This window comes from Papio anubis, chromosome 7, assembly GCF_008728515.1.
Source record: "Papio anubis isolate 15944 chromosome 7, Panubis1.0, whole genome shotgun sequence".
Classification (NCBI taxonomy): domain Eukaryota; kingdom Metazoa; phylum Chordata; class Mammalia; order Primates; family Cercopithecidae; genus Papio; species Papio anubis.
In genome coordinates, this window is record NC_044982.1 from 96,059,573 (window position 1) to 96,073,570 (window position 13,998).

Below are 13,998 nucleotides of genomic sequence, written 5' to 3' on the forward strand. Positions count from 1 at the left end.
TGCAACCTCACTGTTTTAAGAAATTAAGAAACAAATTCGAAGAATGTTTATTTTCAGTAAATGTCTATTGAGATAGCAAAAATATTAATATTACACAAAGTATTAACTCCATATTATCTCATATAAAGCAAGTAAAAAGGGCAGAGAGAAGAAAAATTTAATATTGCAACCCAGCTAAAAGAGATTCCCACTCACAAACTCCTGTTGCTTTTTAAATAGTAAACATATTTGTTAAAGAACATCTGAGTTGCACTTTTGTGATAGATACACCTCCTAATATTGAGAACATAGCACGGTATCAGAATAATAACCAAAAACTTTACTAATGATCTACTAAAGGCTTCAAGTCAATTTTCAAATTACATTTATAACACAGATTCTATCCCAGCTCTTTTTGTTTACACACCGTATTTCTGCTCATCAGGTCACCTATGTAAACCACTACGTTAATCTCTGGTGCCCAGATTTCAAACTCTCTCTGCCATGAGGTGAGGGTGGATAAAGGGACGACTATAAGAAAGGGGCCATACAGCTGGTGTTGGTGGAACAGGTAGGAGAGGAATGATATGGTCTGGATGGTCTTTCCTAGGCCCATTTCATCAGCAAGGATTACACTGTTATTTCTGCAGAAAAAAGAATAAACAAAAACAAAAAAATCATTAGTTCACCAAAACACAGAATGTCCATAAATAGCAATGACACCAATGCTTCACAATAACAGTCGAGCAAGGTGTCATTCATAAGCCTCAACTGTATTTCCTCTCATCTGCAATTACTTCAGCTTTCGACATAAGGAAGAAAGTAGAAACCAAAAATAGCAGAATAACAAGTGACCTATCTAGACTTGGATTACTATGAAAGCCTTGTCAGACTCTTTACCTTTAGGCTTTTCACATCACCTTCCATAGGCTATCTTTTATCACAGAGAAGACAAGCTTTGTAAAAAGTGAAGACAAGCATGTAACCTTAGACTCCATCAATAGAGAAAGCTATCAGCACTGCTCGTGAATCCTATGGCCAGCCTACCCCATTCCACTGCATACCACTGGGTTGTTTAATGCCACATACACTATTTCCTAGACCTCTATGTATAGGTGTATGGCTCTTGTTTTAAATACAGTTTAGCCTAAGGCAGGGGTAGGCTACAGATCATATTTGTGGACCCTACCCTAGATCTACTAAATAAGACTATATGGAAAAGGGCTGACAAACACCTTTGGAGATTCTGACTCAGGTATTCCTTAGACCAGGGACACCCCACTCAGGAACCTGGCTGCACAGCAGCAGGTGAGCCGCAGGTGAGCGAGGGAAGCTTCATCTGTATTTACAGCCGCTCCCCATTGCTGGCATTAGTGCCTGAGCTCTGCCTCCTGTCAGATCAGCAATGGCATTAGATGCTCATAGAAGCATGAACCCCACTATGAACTACACATATGAGGGATCTATGTTGCACACTCCTTATGAGAATCTAATGCCTGGTGATCTGTCACTGTCTCCCATCACCCCCAGATGGGACTGTCCAGTTGCAGGAAAACAAACTCAGGGCTCCCACTGATTCTACATTATATAGTATAATGTAATAATAATAGAAATAAAGTGCACAATAAATGTAATGTGCTTGCATCATCCCGAAACCATCCCCCTCCCTCCTCCTCAGTCTGTGGAAAAATTGTCTTCCATGAAACCGGTCCCTAGTGCCAAAAAGTTTGGGGACCACTACATTAAACCACAGTTTGAGAAACACTACTCTACAAAATGGGCTAGATTTCAACAGGGTATTAATGGAAAAAGAATATCTAAGAAAAAAATTTTAAAATTGAAGAAACAGCCAGAGTTAAGAAAATATATTTGGGAAACAGAACATAGTCATTTGGCAGGAAATTAGGATTACATGTAAGACATCAGATTGAAAACATTATTAAAAGGTTCTTGAAAATAAGAACACTGAAAGTTTGCTGTATATATAATACACGTTTAATCAGCAAATCAGAAAGAACTAAAAGTAATTTACAGGTTAAAGGCAACCTAACTGATTCAAAAAACAAGACGTTTAATTCACCAAAAAGAGGCAATTTCTAAAAATACCTTCTGTGTTCTACAAAATAGCTAAAGGGTAAAATACAGAAACAAAGAAGATCACACTTGAATAAGGGAGAATGATGAAGCCATACCCCTATACATCTCAGGTACACCTAATTTTCTATACAGTTTAGATGTAGTATATTCCTTTGAGTAACTTCCTTCTCATTTCTTTCACCTTTTCAATATTATTGAGGAGGAAGCACAGTTAAGTTTCTCCAATATTTCCTGCCCCTAGAAAATGCCATTGTCTACATACACATACTAAAGTAGGTTTGAACTGATTCACCTGTTTTTCTGGAACCAGACCAAAATAGCACATTATGTAATGTAACATTCCTGTGACCAGGGCTTAACAGGTGCTTGGGTCCTTTTCAATTGATTTTTATTCCTTTGGTTTAAAGTAAAAAAATGCTGGCCAGGCACAGTCGCTCACAGCTGTAATCCCAGCACTTTGGGAGGCTAAGGCGGGCAGATCACATGAGATCAGGAGTTCAAGACCAGCTTGGCCAACATGGTGAAACCCCATCTCTCCTAAAAATACAAAAATTAGCCAGGCATGGTGTTGCATGCCTGTAATCCCAGCTACTCAAGAGCCTGAGGCAGGAGAATTGCTTGAACCTGCGAAGCGGAGGTTGCAGCGAGCCAAGATCTTGCCACTGCGCTCCAGCCTGGGCAACAGAGCAAAACTCTGTCTCAAAAAAAATTAAAAATTAAAAATTAAAACAATGCTGGCCAAGGACTGTACACAAAACACCATGCAACTCTGGATGGGTACGTGGCACCTTTGCTCCTAAGAGCCCTCAAATATAAAATGAGGATTATTTTATGGAAAATTCCTTAAAGTTCATCTAACTTTATAACTGTCATTTAGATGAATTAGGTCCCATTATCCTCTAAAAGAAAAAATCATTTTTAAGCAATTCAGAATCATTATATCAAACCCACATTCTCAAACAATCTTCTCAAGACACCTAATTTTCATAACTGAGTATTAAATATTGTATTAGATTTTATCAGATAAAAAGTAGGAGATGGTTCACTTTGGAAAAAGTCACTGTAAATGCATCTCTATAACTAGAAACCTTCCTTTCAGCATTGAGGGGAAAAAATATTTTTTAAGCTGTCCCTTTTTTTTTTTTTTTCCTAAGGTAAAGTCTCACTCTGTCACCCAGGCTGGAGTGCAATGGTGAGAAAATGGCTCACTGAGGTCGGGCGCAGTGGCTCACGCCTGCATTCCCAGCACTTTGGGAGGCTGAGGCGGGCAGATCACGAGGTCAGGAGATCAAGACCATCCTGGCTAACACGATGAAACCCCATTTCTACTAAAAATACAAAAAATTAGCCAGGTGTGGTGGTGGGCACCTATAGTCCCAGCTATTCAGGAGGCTGAGGCAGGAGAATGGCATGAACCTGGGAGGTGGAGCTTGCAGTGAGCCAAGATCGTGCCACTGCACTCCAGCCTGGGCGACAGAGCCAGACTCCGTCTCAAAAAAAAAAAAAGAAAGAAAATGGCTCCCTGCAACCTTGGCTTCCTGGGCTCCAGCAATCCTCCCACCTCAGCCCCCCAGTAGCTGAGACTACGTAAGTGTGCCACCATGTCCAGCTAATTTTTGTATTTTTTGGTAAAGATGGGGTTTTGCCATGTTGCCCAGGCCTGTACTTTTAATTCTAAATAAGGATTTTTTACTTTACTATAAAATACTAAAGACATTAAGAGCTTGCACTTAATTGAGCACTTCGAGAAAGAAGTGTGTGGGTAGGCATTAAAGGTACTTCTTACACTGCATGTTCTGTAAGGACAGCAAAATACATCTATATTGGTTCACTGTTAAATTCTCAAGGACTAATGGATCCCTATGTGAAAAGTAAAAAGTTCCTCTTCAAAGTTTCCCCTTTTGTTAAAGAATAAATAATAAGTGTTAGAAATAATAGTTTCTTTTAAAAATTAACTTCCTTCAAGCTTCCCTGCTTTTTGCTAATAACTCTTCCTTTGTTAAGCCCTATGTGGCTGTTAAATATAGTAAGGGAGTAAGTACATTCTATGTCCTTGTACTTTAAAACGGGTTATCTGTTCTGGACTATAACCTGCTCAGAAATGTCCGAACACGCCCAGACATTTCCTGGCTTACAGTCTACGCCTCTTTCTTATTTGGAAATGTTATTATTCTCCTAGTTCCCCGTAAACAACCCCTTTCCTTTGTTTTCCACTGTGCATTTACCTATTTAGGAAAGTTTTGTGTTTTTGGCCAATCGTACTCCGTCTAGATTGTGCGGTCCAGCTCCAGCCAATGGAGACAGGACACAACAGTAAGGACTCAATGCGTCAGGGATAAAAACCTCTGCTTTTCTTTGTTCAGTGTGCTCTCATGACAATTAGGCTTCTGAAAAGCACCCTTTCTGCAGAAAGTAAAATCACCTTGCTGAGAAAATTCCTTGAGCACTAGTTCTTCTTTTCAGCACTGAGGAACAAGCATTTGTTTCTAACACCTAGCACTTAGTAATCAGGAACTACTTGAAATTGGTGAAGAAAATTTGTAAGTACTTCCCAAATGTACCTTTAAACCTCCAGTGCTATCACTGTCTCATCTTTTTTTTTTTTTGCCTCCCCCCCCCCAAGATTAATGTGGTATCATTATAAAAAGGATACTTTCACAGGTTCAACCTTCCTCTGAACAGGATAATCCTACAGTCTATACAGGTAGGGAGTGGGGTGAAGGGAGGGGAATCACATTCTCTACAGCACTACTGTAGGAAATTAACTTAAAAGTTTGCCTGGCCTAGAAAGAAAATACATGTGAAAAAGACATTTTCTTATTCCTCCTGAGTAACTCCTCCCACATTAAAGATTTGGGTGACTTAACTTGCTATTTACACTCATGAGTAACATGATAATAGAGGTTTCTGGCTATGACAAATTACCCACCAAATAATGAAATAACAAAGTATTCTTTATATCAGAATACAATGGTATTATACATACATAAAAATTTCCAGGAAGGATTTCTCTCAATCATATTTTATTTCTGTAATATGCAGTGTAAAGATTTCTTGGTTGAGATATAACAAGGGTGTGAAAAAAGAAAAAAAGAATTCTTGACATCTAACAATAAAGAAGACAGAAACAGTAAGGAAAACTGCACTCATATTTTTCTACCTACTTGCACCAGGAATGAGCAAGCCAGTTGAGACCTTCTAGCTGATAATCTCGAAGTTCCAGATTCTCCCCTCCTAAATATGCAGGTTGTTTCTTTAAAGCTACAAATCGTGGTCTCTGCTTCAGGGCCTGAAAAACAAAAGCCCAAGTCTGAAAGAAAATTTTCTTACTGGTACTATGTTAAAATGCTAGTCACAATTCACGTATTCGGCATCAAAGCATAGAAACCTAAATTTCCTTTTTTTTTTTTTTTTTTTTGAGATGGAGTCTCGCTCTGTCACCCAGGCTGGAGTGCAGCAGCGCACTCTCAGCTAACTGCAAGCTCTGCCTCCCAGGTTCACGCCATTCTCCTGCCTCAGCCTCCAGAGTAGCTGGGACTACAGGTGCCTGCCACCATGCCCAGCTAATTTTTGTATTTTTTGTAGAGACAGGGTTTCACCGTGTTAGCCAGGATGGTCTCAATCTCCTGACCTCATGATCCGCCGGCCTCGGCCTCCCAGTGTGCTGGGATTACAGGCGTGAGCCACTGTACCTGGCCAAAAATGTAAATTTCATGTGTGAATCACCAGCTCACTCCATCACCCCTTTCTTATGGTTTATATTCCATAAGCCAGAGTTGGTTCATCCTCAAACAAAATATTTTTAGTTAACTTGTCCCTTTCCAGAAATAAGTCTATGAATATCATTAAATAGCACTTTATGTCTTCTCTATTATATGGCAGTGAGAGTCTCCTATTTTCAGAAACAATTATCTTCATGTTATCTTATTCTAAAAAGTACAAAACATTGCCTCCAGCTGTCATATGCTAAACGCAGTTGATCTTCACCATAACAGGATTTGTAAATTCAGAAATGCAGCCTATCTACCTTAAACCCTTTAAATTGTGTGAATTTGGTTTTCCCTTCAGAAACAACAAGGTTCTGAAGAGAAGGTTTTCAGCCCCAGAGGCTTGAAGGGTAGCATTCTAGTGAGGTCAGCCTCTATGGTTTGCATAAAAATGTGGATTCTGTGGCCAAATCAGTTTAGGAAACAACCGATGAAAAAGTTAAACAAATTTCTTTACTCATGACTTTTCAAAGTCTAAAATGTGTGTCCATAGTGTGAATTTACAGGAGAAATTTATTCAGAGATGTATCCCAAAGTTACATGGCCAGAAGTCTTTTTTCAGAGGACATTTCTCTGAAGATTAGTGCTCTATAGGGTACATTATGAGAAGTATCATCCTAATAAGAGTATTTGATAAGGTTACTGATATATTCAGCTCTCCTATGAGGGCCGCTGGCAGTGAATGGAATCTGACTGCTTACTCTCCAAAATCCAGCCATCCATCCATTCCTACCAAATCTACCCCATAATTGTTCTCCCATCCACTCCTTCCATGCCACTGTTACTTCCCTTGTCCTCACACTACTTCTTCATTCATGGACTTCGATGACATCTTACTGGCTGGACCTTCTGGCTTTAATAATTACTTACTCCAGAGTCTCCTATATACTGCTATTAGATGAAGCTTTCTAAATAAAATACCGTTTTCATACTGCCACTGTACTCAGTAGTACCAATACCTAGAAGATAAAGTCAAAATACCCTTCGAGGTAGCCAAGACACACAGTTTGACCTTGATGTACTTGTCAACATCATTCCTCTTCTCCTCACCCCTGGAGTCTAGCAGTCTCCTACTGAACTACCACTACAAGAATCTTTTTCTTGATACCTTCCATGGGAGGGCAATACCCTGGGCCCCCCTCTTGTCTGTCCAGCCAGCAGCACCAATCCATTACACAAGGGCCAGAGGCAGCTCGAGAACCACAACTTCCTCTTAAAACCCATTCAATGAACACTGGAGCTCAGAGACTTCTACATCGGTGCTTCTCTGATCACATTTTCCCTATCACACTCTTTGACCAGCAATTAAATACTGGTTTTCACAGATAGAATTCTAGTGCCATTAACATGAATGTCAACTTCTAGAGACATACCACTTGTCTGATATTTTATTACTGAGGACGCAAGCACATCACTTTCCTGATGGAATAAATTCCAAGGAAAGGATTTATACAGTCAATCTAGCAAATAAGCCTATATATTTAACTTCTTAGAATTCAAAGATACTCACCTATTATATCACTTCCTGCTCCCAGAAAGGGTATCACAATCTTGCCCAGGTTGACCTCAAACTCCTATGCTCAAGCGATCCTGCCACCTCAGCCTCCCAAGTAGCTGGAACCATAGGTGTGAGCCAATGCATGGTGGCTCACGCCTGTAATCCCAGCACTTTGGGAGGCCGAGGTGGGCAGATCATTTGAGGTCAGGAGTTCGAGACCAGCCTGACCAACATGGTGAAACCCCATTTCTACTAAAAATACAAAAAATTAGCTGGAAGTGGTGGTGCGTGCCTGTATCCCAGCTGCTCAGGAGGCTGAGGCAGGAGAATCACTTGAACCCAGGAGGCGGAGGTTGCAGTTAGCAGAGATAGTGCCACTGCCCTCCAGCCTGGGCGACAGAACAAAACTCTGCCTCAAAATAAAATAAAATAATAAAATAAAAGTGTCTAAATCCTTTTAAGTACTCTCCAAAATATCTCTAACTATGTAAATTGCAAGATTAAAGAAGTCAACAAAGCCATGAAATAATTCATTCTCTGCTTTTGCTTTAATGTCACATTTAAGTCACCTTCTTTCACTTCAAAATGGCAATCACCATTTCATTTTGTAATATTTTCTCAGCACATATGTGACCAATCCTCTGTATCAGTATATCTTCTCCCTGAAAAAACAAAAGCCAACCATCACCATACCTTGCATTCTCTTGTTGGGATGGTTTTTGAGTTGTTCCTACTGTGGAAGCTGTCAATGCAGTTCTGGAATTTCTTTCCAATGAGGGCTTCATCTTCCCAGCTACACTCTGAATAGGGCAGTCCCATCCATTTACACAGATATTCAGGCTCATTTGAGGGTGCCGGCTTCCGACTGTGAGCTATTTCATATAAAAAAATTTATAGATTAGCAACTGTCAATTAAAAGTGAAAAATGACACTCTGTTTTATGCATAATCAACAAAACATCACGTGGCAAAAGAAAATAATCTGCAAAACATACACTGTTCTGAAATGTTGAACATTTATAAATAAAATTTCTTGCTTACCTGGAAAATCTGTTTGACCCAATGTAGATTTACTTGTCTTTACAGCTAAACAAATACAAAATAAGACAGAAAAGTTATAAACACAATGAAGAATGAAACAGTTTAGGTTCTATGAATAAGAATGCAAATAGATTCTACCACCTCACACCTTAAAAAAAAAAAAAAGATCGGGTACAGTGGTTCACGCCTGTAATCCCAGCACTTTGGGAGGCCGAGGCAGGCAGATTGCTTGAGGCCAGGAGTTCAAGACCAGCCTGGCCAACATGGTGAAACTCTTGTTTCTACTAAAAATACAAAAATTAGCCAGGCGTGGTGGGGGTGGGGAGTGCCTATAATCCCAGCCACTGAGGAGGCTGAAGCAGGAGTATCACTTGAACCCAGGATGCAGAGGTTGCAGTGAGCCAAGATCACGCTACTGCACTACAGCCTGGGCAATGGAGCGAGACTCCATCTCAAAAAAAAAAAAAAAAAAAAAAAGAAAGAAGAAAAAAAATTATTTTTCTCATCTCTCTCTCAGGCTGACACTCCACTTCTCTGTCCCTCTTTGTAAGAAAACTCCCCCAATGAGTTGTTTATACTTGCTATCCCCTCTCATTTTCTCTGGAACCTACCCTAGCCACACCCTCACCACTCCATGGATGCATTTCACCAGTGCCAAATTCACAGATCAAGTCTCAGTCCTAATCGTCCTTGACTGACAGCATTTCCTCCCTCCTGGCTATGTGAATCACTTGGCTTCCAGGGACCCACTCTCTCTCAGCTCTCTTCCTGTCTCACTGACTGTTCTTTCTCAGTCTCCTTTGCTAGCTTCTTTCTGACTTCCAAAAGCTGAAATGCTCTCATACTACTTCTTACCATGTGGTACTCTATTTCTGATGATCCTGTTCAATCTCAGCCTTTAAGTACTACCTAAATACTGATAAATTTCCAAATTTAAATCTCCAGCCCAGACTAAGAGTTCTAAGCTCCAGGTTCACATATGCTGCAGCCTTCATTATATTCTCCAATTAGATGACTAAGAAGTAAATCAAACTTACAAATATCAAACTAAGGTCTCGGTTCTCACTGCAATGATCGGCTCTTCCCTTCATTTTTCTACTTCAGTAAATGGTACCTCTATACTTCTACATGTTTAGGCCGAAAATCTTGACATGATACTTAACACCTCCTTCTTTCATCCCCCACATCCAAATTTACCAGCCAATCTTCTTAGCTTTTCCTTTAAAATAAATCTAGGACCTGTCTAGTCTCCAAAGTGCATTTTTTAAATTTACATTACTCCCAAAAGCAAAAGCCATTATTCCTTGAGTTCAAACATGGCTGAAGTGAGTTACCATGGACTTACCTATTACTCTTTCTACTATCTGATACTGTTTATTCAACTCTGAAGCCAGCTCCTGTTGGCAATTGAAATATTCTACATCTTCAGGAGAAACTTTCCCTAACCTGGATGGCAGACAGACAGAAAAAGTACACGTAAACTAAAGTTTGGGGATCCACACACAATACATCAAAGCAAAAGTCAAAGGTGGAAAAGAAAACCTATTTTTTACTCACATCTGCCCCTTGAGTAATCTTTACTAGTAATTAGGCCAGAGATTTTACAAAAAAAAAAAAAAAACACACACACACACTTTTAGAAAACACTGAAAACCTTACACTCATAGAAGGATATACCAGTTACCTGCTTCTCTGATGTGTCCTGTTTAAAAAGAGACCTAAAAATAACTATTTTATGTGATAGATTCATGTGACAAATTCACACATCTAAACAGATCAGGAAAATAAAACTATGCCTTTTCTCATATATGTATGGGTTTTAGGATTGATTAAACACGACTTTTGGAAAACTAGTTATTCTTAGTACCAAAACTTTTCAGATGACAACAGCAGCAACTTAACATTAGAATTATTGTATTTCACAGGACTTCAAATTTCTAACTGCTTTACAAGCCTACCCCACCATCTAAGGGGTACATATTTTCAGTTTTGAGTCAAAGGAAAAACATGTAATTTACTAAAGTAGCACATTTTGCACAGTAATAAAACCAGAATTACTGTCCACATTCCACACACAAAAATAGGCTGATCACACCACACAGACAGGTATATCTTCAGGCTGAACTTGATACCATTATTACCCAGTTTAGGTTTGTGTGTGGTATAGCTCCACATATTTCCCATATACAACACCCAGACATTCAAGGCTGTAAGTAAACTAAACACACGAGGACTGTCACAGTTTTAGTTACTTAATCATCTCCTTCACATCATTTCTGCAAATTGTATAAAACCAGAATTAGTTTTAATTGTATCATAACCCAGAGAGTTCCAGAATATTCTTTACATCTAAGCCATCCCAGCCTAACTACAGGAAAATAACAAGGTGCTTAAGAGAATAAGCTCTGGATTCAGGGTGTCAGAATTCAAATCCTGAGTCCACCCACAGAATTGCTGTGTGCCATATTCTCCCCATCTATAAAACGGGTAATAACAGTACAAATCTCATGCATTTATTGTGAAAATTAAAGAATGTGTGAATAATGCTCCATAAGCTAGTTAACTCCAAAAACTTGGTAATCGTATATAAAAATATAGTATCTTCTGGTCACAATCTTATAAAATAGAATTGTAAATGGCTCCATGTTTAGATGATCAAAGCAAAATCTGAGATTCTAGATAGCTGTGATCTCCATGCATTATTTTAAAACCTCCCCTTCCCTCAGGCTGCAAATATATTTCTTTAATCCATGATGGAAAATGTACCATTGTTTGATTTCATCCTCTTTTTTCTTGAAGTTCTCTAGCTTTTTTAGGCCCTTCACTTTCTGTTGCTGTAAGGATTCTTCACTCTCCCATGTGCTGTGGATGTAAGACCAACCCTTCCACTTGATGAGGTACTGGATTTCACCTTCATCCTTTTCAGTGTCAAAGTCACCACTAGGGTCTCCATTAGCTTCAATCGCATATACAGTAGTAGAAGCTCCAGTGGCTGCAAAAGGATTAAGTACACTTGAAAGAGAGTATATTACACTAGATATTAAAAAGTTTCCCAAGAAAGCAATTCTCTAAAGACTCCCTTTTTGGATGAAGCATCAAAATAGTCCAACCTGAAATAAGTACAAACTCACAAACAGCACAGGATGGACTCAATCACAAATTTCAAGTATTTTAAAAATGTAAACCCAATTTTTACATATTCCAAATTTTGCAGGTGAAATCAAAGAAATCCCTTATCCTAGCCGGGCGCGGTGGCTCAAGCCTGTAATCCCAGCACTTTGGGAGGCCGAGGCGGGTGGATCACGAGGTCAGGAGATCGAGACCATCCTGGCTAACATGGTGAAACCCCGTCTCTACTAAAAATACAAAACACTAGCCAGGTGTGGTGGCGGGCGCCTGTAGTCCCAGCTACTCGGAGGCTGAGGCGGGAGAATGGCGTGAACCCGGGAGGTGGAGCTTGCAGTGAGCCGAGATCGCGCCACTGCACTCCAGCCTGGGCGACAGAGCGAGACTCCGTCTCAAAAAAAAAAAAAAAAAAAAAGAAATCCCTTATCCCAAAACAATAAAAACAGAGCAGTAACATCCTTTTGTTTTGGTCCCTTACTAACTCGTAAAACAAATCCCTCTCTCCAAGACTAAGGATAGAACATCAAAATATCCTCCTCCAACCTCCCCTACTCGAAGGCCCCTGTTAACTCTCTTAACCTCAACAGAAGACAGAATGAAGAAAAAAAAAAAAAGCCAAAAGAAAAAGCATTTTGGTATTTCCTTTACGAAAGTTTAACGCAACTTAGTTATGAGATATCTAAATTAAGTATTTAAAAATCGTCGATAGTACCAAAATATTTATTTAACCAGTTTGGTATTTTCACAAGGAGATTAAGAAACAAATAACCAAAGATGGATTTGCTTAATGTGAATTAGCAGGTATCTCTGCTATATCACTGCTTTATAAGACATTGACACTTATCTATACTAGCTTAATTTAAAATCTTAAAGACATAGTGGACACATTCCTTTGTCCTCAGCTCTGAAACACTGAGTCAGAAAGACTTCTACATATCATAACAAATACAGCAGTAGACTAAAATTCATCACATCAGAGCTAAAATACCTAAAATCTGAGCCTTACTGAGCATATATAAAACGCAATTTGCTCCCCAAATACACATACCTCCTTTCTTTCCCAGTCTTGAATCTAAGACTTTTTCAATAGTTTCACTATTATCCTGCTGTTCATCAACTCCTTCTCCAGTCATTTCAATGAGATCATCTGAGTCAGTCTCAAAGTCATCATCTTCTTTGTAACTGCAAGAGGAATAATGCTGAATAAATGAGAAATGATCTCTTCAGAATTAAACTGCCACACATAAGTATCACTAGAATAAGAAACCATACCCTTTTGGTTCCAAAAACATGTTGTTTTATAGATCTGCCATTTGGTAGGTTCAAAGCTTGCTTTTTTTTCCTAAAGAGCTGATGCATGCTCCTAAGCAACTGTAGGAAGTCTAACTCATATTTGAAAATAAAAATGCTATATTTATACTAATTTGTGTAAGCAAGATAAAGAAAATTATAAGGACACTTCTATTTTTTTCATTTTTTAGTATCAGATTATTATGCAAAAAAGCAGACTACCACAAAAGAAGAAAAAGCATAATGGAAGAAAAAATGTACTACCATTTAATCAGGCAAAAAGAGAAGCAATATTTCTAAAATTAAAAATTTCAACCCTGTTTGTTGTCTCCCAGTAACAAGAATATGAAATTTAAGTATTCCCAAACTGTTGGAAGCTTCAACACAAGTACTTGATGGTTTACAAAATGAAAAAGAAAAACACTGGCTAGGCATGGAGGCTCACACCTGTAATCCCAGCACTTTGGGAGGCTAAAGAAGGTGGATCACGAGGTCAGGAGTTAGAGACCAGCCTGGCCAAGATGGTGAAACCCCGTATTTACTAAAAATACAAAAATTAGCCGGCACAGCAGGCGCCTGTAATCCCAGCTACTCCGGAGGCTGAGGGAGGAGAATCACTTGAATCTGGGAGGTGGAGGTTGCAGTGATCCGAGATCGTGCCATTGCAGTCTAGCCTAGGCAACAGAGCAAAACTGTCTCAAAAAATATATATATATACATATATAACTCTCTCTCTCTCTATATATATATATATATATGTAACTTCCCATTTAACAACAAATGATTGAGTCACAAGAAAGAAAAACAATCCTGGATGTAGTACAGTTATAGTAAGAAAAAGTGCTAGGCTATATACTAGCATACTCAAAGCCTAGACCTAGCTTTGGAATTATTAACTGGATACACTGAATAAGTTATGAATGTCTCTAGGATTCATTTTCACCATCTCCAAGAAGAACAAAAGAAATCTGTAAAATCTAAAAAAAAAAATACTTGATTTCTATAAAGTAAACTACTAGTGTTTGCATATATCTGTTTCTTTATTTCATTTTTTTTTTTTTCTTTTTGAGACAGAATCTAGCTTTTTCACCTAGGCTGGAGTGCAGTGGCATGATCTCAGTTCACTGCAACCTCCATCTCCCAGGATTCTCCCACCTCAGCCTCCCAAGTAGCTGGGAATGCAGGTGCATGCTGCCACCAC

At 39.0% G+C, this 13,998-nt stretch overlaps 1 protein-coding gene across 10 annotated transcripts in view; it reads right to left on the reverse strand.

The window, feature by feature from the left end:
- Window positions 1–13,998, reverse strand: part of CHD2 (chromodomain helicase DNA binding protein 2) — a 146,456-nt gene that overhangs the window by 74,626 nt on the left and 57,832 nt on the right. For 9 of the 10 annotated variants that reach the window (XM_031668313.1, XM_031668320.1, XM_031668317.1 and 6 more), the window contains 7 exons: window positions 12,556–12,689; window positions 11,148–11,373; window positions 9,727–9,827; window positions 8,382–8,426; window positions 8,035–8,213; window positions 5,241–5,365; window positions 407–623 (listed from right to left, as the gene is read on the reverse strand). In XM_031668313.1, the coding sequence (XP_031524173.1) occupies window positions 407–623; window positions 5,241–5,365; window positions 8,035–8,213; window positions 8,382–8,426; window positions 9,727–9,827; window positions 11,148–11,373; window positions 12,556–12,689 (1,027 nt within the window). Of the gene's footprint in view, window positions 1–406; window positions 624–4,662; window positions 5,366–8,034; window positions 8,214–8,381; window positions 8,427–9,726; window positions 9,828–11,147; window positions 11,374–12,555; window positions 12,690–13,998 lie in introns of those variants that run through there. The other variant, XM_031668321.1, reaches the window with a different exon arrangement.